Source organism: Ambystoma mexicanum, chromosome 13, assembly GCF_040938575.1.
Source record: "Ambystoma mexicanum isolate Mex_15411 chromosome 13, UKY_AmexF1_1, whole genome shotgun sequence".
Lineage (NCBI taxonomy): Eukaryota > Metazoa > Chordata > Amphibia > Caudata > Ambystomatidae > Ambystoma > Ambystoma mexicanum.
In genome coordinates, this window is record NC_090938.1 from 476,278,140 (window position 1) to 476,291,220 (window position 13,081).

The following is a 13,081-nucleotide window of genomic DNA, read 5'->3' on the forward strand; positions in this document are numbered from 1 at the left end:
CAGTCGAAAAGGAAGAAATGGCTGGAGCCGTGGTCACCACTTCATACAGCTCTTCTGATTATTGTCTGTGACAAGGTATTGACTAGAGATTTGAAGGCCTTTACCTAATTGCGCAACACAGTAAACATGCTCGTGACACAGCATGACTTTAACAAACAATGGGCCTCATTACGACCCGGGTGATAAGGGATTACCGGTACCGGTAAGGGCACTGGTTCCGGTAATCCCTTACCGCCCAATTACGAGGTCCCTTTGCGGGTCCCTACCATAACGGCTGGGACCCGCAAAGGGACGTTGGAGGTAATTACGGTACCGCAATTTGCGGTACCGTAATTACCGCCTTGCCCATTCCCATTGAGCCCTATGGGGGCAAGAATGGGAATGGGGAAGGGCCAATGGTGAATGGGGAATTACCGCCCCGCCAACCTTGGAAGGGGGCGGTAATACCGCCATTCACCATGGCGGAATCCGGCGTAAACCATGGCGCTAATAGCGCCATGGTTAACGCCTGGGTCGTAATGAGGCCCGGTTGTATCATTATCCAGTGAAAATAGTCCTTCCCAATGGCTGTCCTGATGATGCTTGACCCTCAAACTCAGGTGTCCCCACTCGTGGTGCCATCGATTTTCGACAATACGCTATGAATCCCTCTGTGACATTACTATCAAGAATTGCCCATGATCCAAAGAGAAAACTGTGAAATATATGACACCCTGCTTCAGCCGATCTTGGAGAAAGGACCATAATTGAGTTGTTTCAGTGCCTTTTTGTGGATACCTCAAATTTTATCTAAAACCAAATTGACATCAAATAAATGAAGCAGCATACCTTGAATCTCACCCTCCTTTGCATTGTGAACTGCTTCAGGCTCACTCTCAGCACTAAATTAAGGATTATTTCCTTAGAATTGAATAGATCACTCAAAAGCCACAACAGGATTTCACGTGATTTGAATGGGTCACCTGCAAAAAGTAAGCACATTCACCCACCTTTAACACTGAAAAGGTTAATAGATATTTTGTCTCCTGTTTTTACCCTGCCAAATTATCTAATGCCGGCTTGAAAATTACCTGTTTCCTATATATTTATTATATATTTATTTTGTTTGTTTGTTTTGTCCCTGGTCTATTTCCCACTTGGTTCAACCCCTCAAACTGGCTCTCTAGTTGTTCTCACCTTTGTGCCATTGTACAGGCACCCTTCCGACGAATGCTTCTCCATCTGTAAATGTGTTATTGTCAGTTATTTCAGATCAAACGTGACATCCCTGTTCCTCACATGAATACAAATACAAAACACATATTTCCATCAAGTTCTTGAAACAACAAATAGCAAATAAATAATGAGGATTTTTTGTGAAAGTTTATTGGGTGAAATGGCACAGAAATAAATAAATTACACGGCATTGGACACTGAAAGCAAAGGGGAAATGAAATGTCTCTCCTCGCACAGACAGAAGCCACTGGGATCCTGGAAGGAAGAGGCTGGATCGTTGCAATGTCTCCTACCGCTCGGTTGTGGTGACACAGTCTGATGTGGGACTGCACCAAACTGTTTCAAGAGATCCCTTTCTGGAAAACGCCACGACAGAGGAGAACAGTGTGTATGTGTTAATGGAATCCACATCAATCTGAAAAATAAATGACAATGTGGATATGAAGCAGAACGCAGGCTTCAAGAACACAAACCTGTGCTGTAAGACATCAGGCCCCACATCGGCCACCATTCAAGTACCACTTCACTTCTATGAGGCTACACTATGACAACAGAGGAGCATATATCTTATTCATTCACAAAAAGTGTGTCCCAGTGCCCAACCTAACCGAGTGCTGAGGGCCTCCATTATTTGAGCATTGGGGTGATCTTACGGGAGGTTTCTTGTCTGCGGGTCTGGTTTCCACCACTGTGCCTCGGTCTTCTGGCTCACGTACTCCAGCACTAAGCACTGTGGCCAAAACCCTGGCCCACCTCCTCCGTGTACCCTTTCTCCACATGCAGGGCTTAATTCTGTTTACCCCACTCTACACCTTGCCTCAAACTTCTGTGCAGCTCTTCTGCTCCCTCCCATTGTACCTGCCATGGTGGGGGCCACTGTTTCCCATGTTCCCTCCTGTTGAGTCCAGTTAATTTCCTTCTGCACACCCAGTGACCCCGGTTTTTCCTTTTCCCCTCTGCAGGACACCCGTGATCCATGTTTTCTGATCTTTTCCCCATCATTCCCGCCTCTCCTTTACAGCACCCACTGTGCTAAACTTCGAAGACCGCAACCCTTCCATAAGTTGTCCTGCTGCCTAGACGAATAACGAGCCAATTTCTGCATTCCCCTTTCTGGGCACACTAGTAGCTGATAGCCCCATTCTTAGATATTCTGTGCTGGCGTTTTTGGGACACCTGGGTTGAGTGGCCCAAGCATCTATTCAAAGTCTGCAACAGTCTTATAACACAGAAACTGAGAGCTGTTCAAGCTAATGGTGAACCTGGAGCAGGGCGGCCATACTTACTCAGGAGGAACGTGCAGCTTTAACCAGACATGATGTGCTTGACAAATGCTAGATAGAAAGAAAAACCAGCGTCATTTCTAGGTTTGAGGCATAGGGTAGGCATAATGTGAGGCATCAGTGCCACTCCAGGTGCACATAAAACATGTATTCATGGACTGAACCTCCCCTTTTCAGAATCAAGCCCTTTAGCACCACCACAGACTTCCAAACCATTTTCCAAAGCCTGGTCCTCGCCCACCCGATGTTGGCGATGCCCTCCTTCCAGGTGTTTCAGGCGCTATACCTGGGCACTGCTGAAAGCTGCGGGGCACGCCGGAGCCCCATCATTAGTGCATTGAAAAGTTTTGACCTCATCACCCCCACACCCAGAAAACATTGCAGCTTAACTCACTAATCCCGCTCCCCACCGATGCCTTCATGACCCATATGCATCATCTAAGACAGCCTCATACCCAATTCAGAAACTCACCATCTCAGGAGGACAGCGCTACACCAGGAGCCACGATATTGGCAAACTGGAGTCCAATAATTACCAGAGTGAGAAGACCAGAATTTAAGCATTCTCGTGGCATGCTCCTACTCACTAAATCATTCCATTAGTTCAGCTTGCTCCCTTCCACACTTCAGGAAGGAATTGTAGACCGTGCTTTTCCCAGAACACTGCAGTGCCCAGGGAAGACGCTTTATAGGTTGTTCATTTTTAGAATTCATAGACACAGTGAGTATGTTGCACACAATTTGTGGGCAATGTATCAAATCTGAGGATGTTGTTCCGTATTACCAAGGGGGAGACCTTTCTTATGGGCCCAGAGCAGTATATCTGTAGTACAATAGTGCCTCTGGGGGTGGTACACCGATGGAAGATCACCTGGGGTGGGAATTCCCTTACGGGATCGGGGACAATCAATCACCCAACAACACGGCATCACACCGCTTTACCACATCCAACCCAACCCCTTTTACAACTCCAGGTCCTCCTGCCCCTTCCCTGGATGCAGCTAATATATACTGTCACCAAATTAGTCAAACTAGCTTACATAACAATACTGAGTGACCTGATCATGAAAAATATCATCCATGTAGCCAAATCAACCTACATGACAATATTGAAAACCCAGATAATATAAAGTTTTATGCATAGAGCCAAATTGCCCTGCCAAACAACGCTGAAAAACCAGATAACAGAAAATATTGTGCATGTAGTTTGAAAGATGGTACTGTAACGAGTACAAAGATCACACGTGAACAACCGAACGAGCGGTCTAGTTTCCAAAGGCTAGCGATTGGCTTTAAGGAATACATCAGTCCAACACGTGAGTTCCAACAGAGTTCAAGTTCAGGCTCAAATAAAAGTAGAGAGATGCGAGAGAGGGAGAGCTGCCCCCCAAAGAGGAAGAGTGGGAGCCAGAACTGTATGGGAGACGAAGCGCAGAAGGAACAGAACATGTGACCGGAGAGAAGCCTTAGTCTGCATGGATGCTGTAGACCCTGCTGAAGCCTCCTGCAAGAAAACAGCTGCCTGGCAACACAGAGACCACCAAGAAGTGGGTATCAGGTATGCGGGTCGGCCAGGAGCTATAAGAGGTCAGGGGGAATAAAGGGGTGAGCTAAGGAGCTGGAGAAAGAAGGTCAGGGGCCCTACTCCAAACAGCAGGAGATTGAACCAAGCAGATGCAACAGAACAGTGCAAGTCTGGGACCTGCACCCAAGAAAGAGAGGCACTGGGACCATAATAACGTAGCAGGTCTGGGACCCTGGAGTGAATAAAAGACAGTTGTACATTTGGTTGGACAGTGAACCAAATGGATACAACGCACCTGTGCAGGTGTGGGACCAGCACCCCAAACCAAGGGGGGGGTATGGGACCGTGAAGCAAAAGAGAGAGAGTGGCACACTTGGCAGGAGAGTGAAGCAAGTGGATGCAAGACAATGCTGTGAGTCTGGGACCCACACCCAAGAGAAAAAGGTTCTGGGACCCTAATAAAGGACAGGCTCTGGGACCCTAAAGTGAATAAGAGACTATTATATATTCACAAGGTCTGGGACCCTGAAGCAAGTGATAAAGAGTTGCACTCTTCATGGGAAGTGAACCAAGCAGAGAGAACGCATTTCGAGTTTGGGACTCGCACCCACATGCAAAACCAAATTCTAAAGCTAGGAGGGTCTGTGACCCAAGAGATTACACAAGAGATAACCACATGCTTAAGAAGGAAACCAAACAGGTCATAAAGTATTGCGAGTCTGGGACTCACACCCATATGAGAGAATGAAAATAAGAAGATCAAGAAAGACTGAAATTAAAGAAATCCTAAGCCTAGTAGCAGAACATGCCAAGCTGACAGGATATGGGAATTGTGCAGCTGAGAAACAGTCCCTCCTAAGTTGTATCATCAAAAGACGTCTAGTGGAAAGAAGTATAACCCTAGCGTTGGGAACCTTCACTTGGGTACAGAGCATATCAAGCTAGTAAACAGGAACTGTGAAAACAGACAACAGTGCCTCGCTAGTTATTCAGAGACTTAACATAAGAAGGAAGCTAGGGGAAAGGAGTACAACCCAAGGCTGGAACCTTGCATTTTGGAACATTATTTTCTGTTTGAAAACACAAATAGCACTTTTCTTTTGAGAAAAAAAACATCAACCTTGCACACTTTATTAGATTGTTACTTGTAGGCACAGAGGTAGGTTTTTGGGACATGACGGTGGCAGACATTTTAGTTTCGGACTTCCTGACAATCCAATTAGTTTCCTTTGAGGTTGGGAAACCCCGGTTAGCTTCAGGGATATAGAGGCATTTTCCAAACCACTCATTAATAAAAGTCTACAAGTATTGTGTCTGGGCCTTACTTTTGCACCCTTCCAGTAAGTACATGTCAGTTTATTTTCCACAATCTTTTTATATGTTTTTAGAACATTGCTTTACATGTATTTTGTGCCATACATGACACTTCTTCAGGACAGAACAGTGAAGGCGTTGAAACTGGTGTCTCCAGTGTTTTCAATCACAGTCAGTGAGGTGGATGTGAGCGCTGGTTTCAGCATGATTCCTCAATTAAGGTAGTGTTTCGGTCATGAAATGTAAAATGGAATTCTAAGATCTGACTAAGAACACGATATTGTATAGGCTGTGCACACAATCCGACCTTCAACTCATTCCCCAGCTACATTCTAACACACTAATCACAGCACAATGATGTTTTTCTTCCCTTTCACCCGTTTTACATGATTTATACGCCATTTCTAAGACATTCCAACAGTGATGAAATATGTCAGTACTGTGTTGTCTTCCTCTATTGTGCTCAATAACAACATTTCTGGTTTGTACATATTGTCCTTCCCCAGTGGTTTTTAATGATTCAAAATGTTCCACCCATCACTTTTCAGTTTTTCATCAGCAGACGAAATTAGGATGTCAGCAACCATCTACACATTTTAACTTATATTTATAAAGTACAATATAAAATATTTAAGCAGTGGATATTTGTCAATGAAATTGTGTTTTTTGTAATTTAACTAAGTTAATCATTACATTATTAGACCTTGTAAGATACAATTACGTCTCAGGACTTCATTACTGAAATTTCTATATTATCTTAGATATTTTGCCATCTGTGTAAGAAATCTAAATAGGCATAAACAGTGGGCATTTTTTACTGCCAAAGTTTTCAGAGACAATAGTGGTCTAGAAATAAGGGTGCCGGTCGCACCGTACCGGCACCCTTTTTCCGGACTGCCACACTACAACTCTACCTTCATGGCCCATTGTGCCCGGCAGGTCTAACCTGCCGAGCACAACGGCCACGGTAGGCAGAGTTGTCATGGAAGCTTCTGGGTCCCCATTCCCACAGAATGCTATGGGACTCCATGGGAATGGGGACTTAAACTTTCTGCCGCCTGATAACGTGGGCCACCGGGACTTGTCCCGCTGGCAGCAGGATCTCAGGTGGCGGAAACAGTGTTACGAGTCTGGCGGACTCGTAATGAGGCCCAATATCTTCAAAGCCCTAAAATGATACATAAACTCTTTAAATCATGTTTTATGAGCCATTATCGCTGCATCAGAAACGACAATACAGCTAATATAAACCATAAATAAGAGACAAAAGAAAGAAACTGGCAGAAAATAAAAGCCTTCAATTGCTGCTGAAAAACAATACCTATTGGAATTATTTGAGTTTTTGGAATAACTAATCCACACGTTTGTTATATCATGTTAAAGGATGTCTATACTGCGCACTATCACCACTGGAGTGTTCCCCTGGCGCTCTGGTGGATCTGAAAGGCAAGAGGGTAGGTTAAGTTAGTCAGGTTGAGCGGGGAAAAAGCGCAAGAGAGCTGTGATTGGCAGCTTCAATTCGGTTTACAATGTTAGTTGAGCATAGGTGTGATTTTTCGGTAGGTAGTTGTCATGTGCTGTTGTGCGCGGCTATGTGTGGTTTGTTTCGTTGTTGCAGTGTAGTGAAGTGCGTGCGGCTTGTTTTGCAATATAGGTATGGTTGTGTTCTGTTAAGAATTTAAGAGGTGTAACCAGAGGGATGAGATTTTTAGTGGGTTGGTTAGTGGTGGCGCTCTACCTGGTCCCTGTGGTGTATCTGTTTGGTCGCCACTCTTTCCTCTTCAACTCTTATGCCCTCTGTCTGTGCTTCAACCTAGGACACTCCCATCCCTCTCTTTAGCCTCCGGTAAAGCCTTGCATGGGAACCCGGGTCTACCCCTCACTGGGAAGTCTCTCTACCTCCCTGCATGTGTCATGATACGCTCTAGTCCTCCGTCTAGTGCTTAGTGTGTTCATTCCGAGGGGTGTGGGTGTAGCTATTTCGTTTTCATCTGGTTCAGAGTTGAAGAGCTAGGTTTTCAGGAGTTTTCAAAATTTTAGATGGTTCTTCATGTTTTGTATTTCTCTCGGGAGGGAGTTATTTTTGCAGCTAGGCAAGAGAATGCTGATCCAAGTTTTTTCCTTGTGTACGGTTTAGGTTCCAGGCAGATGTCATTGCTGGATCTACGTGTTCTGGTCGGCTGGTAAACGGCGATTTTCTTTTGTAGGAATTCTGCTCCTTGGCTGTAGATTACTCTGTGCGTTATGCACATTGTTTTGAATCTGATTCGTTTGTTGACATATTTAGCTCAGATGTGGTCTCTTCGTGAGAGTTTGAGGCGAAGCCTGGCCGCTGCGTTCTGTATGCATTGCAGTTTCTTCAGTAGATAATACGGCATTCCGGGGTATAGGCTGTTGACGTAGTTTATCCTGGACATGATGAGGGAGATGATGGCTAGAGTTTTGTGCATAAAGGAGAGGAATGGTAAGATCTTTTTAATAGTGTGCAGGTGGAAGAAACATTTCTTGATTATTGTGTTTACTAGTGGTTCTAGGGTTAGCTCGTTGGTTTATTACTATTTTTGATGGCATGGGCGCCATTCCTGGTTCTGTTGGCCATGATGTATTGGTTGCTTTCCTGGTTTTTGATTGTGACCATGATTTCTGTCTTGCATGGTTTGAGTTTTAGGCTGTTTGTGTTAATACAATCATAGAGTGCAACAGACAGTCTACTAGCGTTGTGCTCTCCTCTTGTACATCTTTGATTTTGTAGAGGATTTCGGTGTTATCTGCATAGTTGTAACTGGTGATGCCGTGCCTTTTTATGAGGTTGATTAGTGGAGTCAAGCAGATGTTGAAGAGAAGTGGTGATAGGGAGGATGCTTGCGGTACTACACAGGGGGTATCCAGCGCCACAGATGTTAATTTTTCTATCCATACTATTTCTATTCTGTTCTGTTCTTTCAGATAGGAACAATTTAATCCAGACCAGCGCTGTGTCAGTGATCCCTATTTCTTCAAGTCTCTTGATTAGGATGTTGTGGCTGACTGTGTCGAATGCTGCGAAGAGGTCAAGCAGTATCAGTGCAGAGTTTTTGTTGGAATCTGCTGTGGTCTTTAGGTCGTTCCAGATAGAGAGAAGTGCTGTCTCTGTTCCTCTCATAGGTCTGAAGCTGACTTGTGCCTGGTCCAGTAGTTGTTGTATTTGTATTTTTGTATTTGTATTTTATTTATATTGCGCACCTAACCCAGGGGTAGCCAGGCGCAGAAGCATTAAGAGGATGCAGTTACATACAGCGGGGTGAAGTCCAGCTGTGGTTACAGTGCTGGAGGTGTCACGCCAAAGAGGCAGAGAACATGTATTTCTATATGTTCCAGTGTTTGTTCATAGACATAGGTTTCCAGACAATTTGCCGAATAGGGAATGTTTGATATTGGTTTGTAGTTCGAGAGGTCTTCCACATCAACTGTAGTATCCTTGAGGAGTGGTTTGATGTATGCAGATTTGAAAGACTACGGTACTCTCCCAGTTGAGAGCGATTGGTTGAAGAGGTTTCTGTGGCAATCCAATGACGTGCCTTGTGTAAAGATTAATGTATAGATGTCGGGTCGGCAGGAGTCTGTTGGTGAGCCTGCTTTATTGCTGAGTTTAACCAGCTTGATGAACTCTCTACTGATATTTGTGTGATGTTTTACAGGTTATTCTGTATTTCCAGGGTTGGTGGGGCATGGTGCGCTTTGTATGATCTGATGTATGTCGTGATTTTATTTTTTAAGTGGTCTGCAAGGTCGTTGCATAGTTTTTGTGAAGGTATCTGTGTGTTTTACCCAGGTGGGTTTCTCATCTCATTTATGATGTTGAGTAGTTCTTTTGGGTGTTGCTGGCTAGTGCGATTCGATTGCCGTAGTATTTCTTTTTGGCTTTGAGAATTTCCTTTATGTATGCTCTGATTTGATTTTGATAGTTTATTCTTTTTGCCTGGTTGTAGTTTTTCCTTTATTCTAATTTAAGTTTCTGATTCGTTTTTTTAATTGTACTGAGGTGGGGTGTGAACCATCTTGCCACTGCTTTTTTGTGAAGGAATTACATGGTTTTCCAAGTAGATGCAGTCCATTGTGTCGGCAATCCATTTCTGGATTACGTCTGCTCCTTCATCTAGGTCGGTTCCGTCCAGGCTTGCGGTTGATGGTTTTGAGGATTCCTGATGTTCTTTTAAGTTACTACTTTTGATCATATTCCAGTTTCTTTTCTAGATTGCAGAGGGACTTTTGGGGCTGTTTGGGTGCTTTAGCTGGTAGTTAGATAACAAATGGTATGGTGAGGTGGTCGCTCCATAATATTTGTATTGGTGGCACAGTAGAGATCAGATTCTTGTTTGTGAAGGTTGCGGTGAGAGGGTGTCTTGCTGTGTGCGTCACTCCTTTTACTATCTGGTGTAGTTTCATTGTCTGTAGTTACTTGATTCATGATTGAGAGTTTGTATTCCTTTCTCCAAACCATACTTTGAAGTCCCCAAGGATTATCAGGTGCTCGTGTTTGAAGGCTGAGTTCGTGATGGGTTCTATGAAGGTTCCTACAAGGGTTGCGTCGCAGGTCAGCGCTCTATAGACGAGTATGAATGTGAGGTTTGTTTTTGAGTTAGCTGTCAGGTGAAGGACAAGGGATTCACAGTTTCTAATGTTCAGCAGGTCATCTGTTTTTATTATCAGGTGTTTTTTGTAGGCTATTGCAAGACCTCCTTCTCTTTCCTTTTCTGTTTACCTGTGTGCATTTGACAGCTGTGTAGTGTCACTTTGCAGTTTTTGTCTAAAATGGTTTCTTTGACAAATAAGATGTCTATTCTGCCATTGTAGAATCGATTGCAGATCTCTCTAGCATGTTTGGACATTGATCTTGCGTTGATTAAATTGCAGTTTATTATTTTAAAAGTGTTTTGTTCTGGGTTTCGTCTTATGGTGGTCTTGTAGGTGAGTTTGCTTGTTGCTCTCAGGTGTGAGGTGTGCTCAGTAGGGTCTGTTTCATCATTGAGTAGATCTGCTATGTTTTGTATTGGGTTCCTGACTTCTTCTGGTTCCTCTTCTGTATCTTGTTGTAGTTGCTGTAGGTGCCCTAGAGTTTTGGTGGTATATGGACTGGGGGTGTTTTCCCTCTTGTTCCTTCTGGGTGTTTCTGGCCTTTTCCAGTGTGGCCCCGGTATCTTGATGGAGCGTCTAGCACAGTTGGTGGTTATGAATTGATGTGGTTGGTGGTTTGTCGCGAGGTATGGTGCTAGGTACAAAGATGATTCCCCTTCTCTTGGAATGTGTTCTATTTCCTGTCATGCTTACGGGTGTGTGTTCCGTTGCTGTGTCAGTGTTTAGTGGTGAGGTGCCATCGTGCGGTTCCATTTGATTTATTCTTTCTCCTAGTTTTCGCTCACATTGTCCTGTTCTGTGTCGTGGCATATTGCGGTCCTTTGGAGTCTACTAGTTTAATGAGTTTGTGTTATTGTGGTTGTTGAACCCAGGGTTGTAGATCCTCCTGATTTGGTTGTTTACTGATGTTCCGTTGTGTTTCCTGTTTGTTTTATGTTGTTTATCTTTGGGTCCTTTTGGTTGTGGTTGTTGAACCAGGGGTAGTAAACTGTTGCGGTTCAGTCGTTTGCAGGTATTTCCTTTCTGTCTCCAATGTGTTTTTTTTCTCTTCTTTGTGTTTATCTTCGGGGTCCTTTGGTTGATGTAGTAATTAGGCTGGTTGTGCGGCTAGCTAGCCATTCAGTTGGTGAATACCTGGTGGTTCGTGTGCAGCAGGGAAGGGCATTGAGAGGGGGACACTGCCGATGGTGCGGCGACAACCTAGATTATGGGTTGTTGTGCTGGGTTAATTGGAAACTCGTAGTTGATGCAGGTGTCTGGGTTGGAGACAGAGTGATTACTCAAAGGGCACCTGTACCTTAGCTACCAGGGGTATTGGGTTGCCCAAGCTAGAGCACAGCAACAGTACTTGGGTATGCCTGGTAAGTGGGTGGAAGCCCAGGATTGGTAAAAGCATATATACCTAGATTTGGGATACCTAGCAGGCAGGAAAGAGTCCCCAACTGAGTATGCAGCAGAGAATGTGGTACCACCTGGTTTTGGGATGTCTGGCAAGGGGGAGAGAAGCCCAAATCGAAGGCACAGTAGCAGAGCCAGGCAGCACCTAGATTTGGGATGCCTGGCAAAGGAGAGAGATGCTCACATTGAGGACACAGCAGCAATGCCAACTATAGCTTACAAACACAGTTGGCCTAGATGCCAGATATGGCTGACTTCAGTGTGGCTATCTTGGATCTAGTGAGACCAGATGTGGGACATCTGGGTAGAGGGAGAATGTCCTAAAATTGGGGCATAACAGTGAATGCAGTTACACCTAGATTTGGGACACCTGGATAGAGGGAGAATGGCGTAAAGTGATAGGGGAACAACAGTAAATGCAGTTACACCTAGATTTGGGACACTTGGATAGAGGGAGAGTGGCCTAAAATGGGGCTCAACAGTGAATGCAATTACACCTAGATTTGGTGCAACTGGATCGAGAGAGAATGGCCTAAAATGTGGGCAAACTGTACACCTGGGTAGAGGGAGAATGTACATAAATGGGGCACAACAGTGAATGAAGTTACATCTAGATTTGGGACACCTGGATAGAGGAAGAGATGGCCAAAAATGGGGCATAACAGTAAATGCAGTAACACCTAGATTTGGGACACCTGGATAGAGGAGAGAATGACTTAAAATGTGCTCAACCAGTAAACGCACAACGGTAAATGCAGTAACACCTAGATTGTGTGATGCCTGTATAGAGGGTGAATGCCGTAAAATGGGGCACAACAGTAAATGCAGTAACACTTAGGTTTGGAACACCTGGATAGCGGGAAGATGGCCTAAAATAGGGTCGCTACAGTGAGTGTACAACAGTAATTGCAGTTACACTGGGTTTGGGACACCTAGGTAGACGGAGAATGGCCTAAAATGGGGGCAGAGCAGTAAATGTACAACAGTAAATGCAGTAACACTTAAAACGTATGGTTTATCAAAGCAATCAGGATTAATGTGAGGCATGGCTAACTAACACAGTCAGGCCAAATGCCAGATATGGCTAACTAACACAATCTGACATAAATGCAAGATATGGCTACTAACACAATCAGGCAGAAATGCAAGATATGGCTAACTAACACAATCAGGCAGAAATGCAAGATATAGCTAACTAACACAATCAAGCGGAAATGCGAAATATGGTTAGCTTAATAAAATTAGGCCAAATGGGAGATGTGGCTAACACACACAATTAGGCCAAATGTGAGATATGGCTAACTAACACAGTCAGGCAGAAATGCAAGATATGGCTAACTTAACACAATTAGGCCAAATGCGTTATAAGATTACCATACAAACTGTGGGCTGGACGCATCAGTCCACCAGCTAATAGAGAAAAAGATAAGATAGGACTGGGCTGGTCAGTTTAGTGGGGAGCAGTGATGCTTGTACCCCATGCCCGAACCGCACTTACCTTGTCAGTGGCAGCTGGTTGACGGCTGCAGGCCTCACAGGCTAACATGGGCCTACATGATCTAGAGCTGCTGCTACAGGGGCTGCCCTTTGCCTCGGGCCCTTAGCCAAAGGGGATGCATGGGCAGAAGGGCTGCCCCAGAGGGTTGTGTGATAAGGAGCTGTGGACCAATCAGGGAAGGGGGTGGGGTTGAGGCGGGACAGGGAAATGCACTCAAGCAAAGAAGACAGTGGG

At 44.6% G+C, this 13,081-nt stretch overlaps 1 protein-coding gene across 1 annotated transcript in view; it reads right to left on the bottom strand.

The window, feature by feature from the left end:
* Positions 1-1,343: 1,343 nt before the first annotated feature.
* Positions 1,344-13,081, bottom strand: part of MYL4 (myosin light chain 4) — a 58,421-nt gene continuing 46,683 nt past the window's right edge. The window contains exons 6-7 of the mRNA XM_069634104.1: positions 2,502-2,549; positions 1,344-1,630 (exon numbers count right to left, since the gene is read on the bottom strand). Coding sequence (XP_069490205.1) covers positions 2,521-2,549 — 29 coding nt within the window. The 3' untranslated portion in view covers positions 1,344-1,630; positions 2,502-2,520. The remainder of the gene's footprint in view (positions 1,631-2,501; positions 2,550-13,081) is intronic.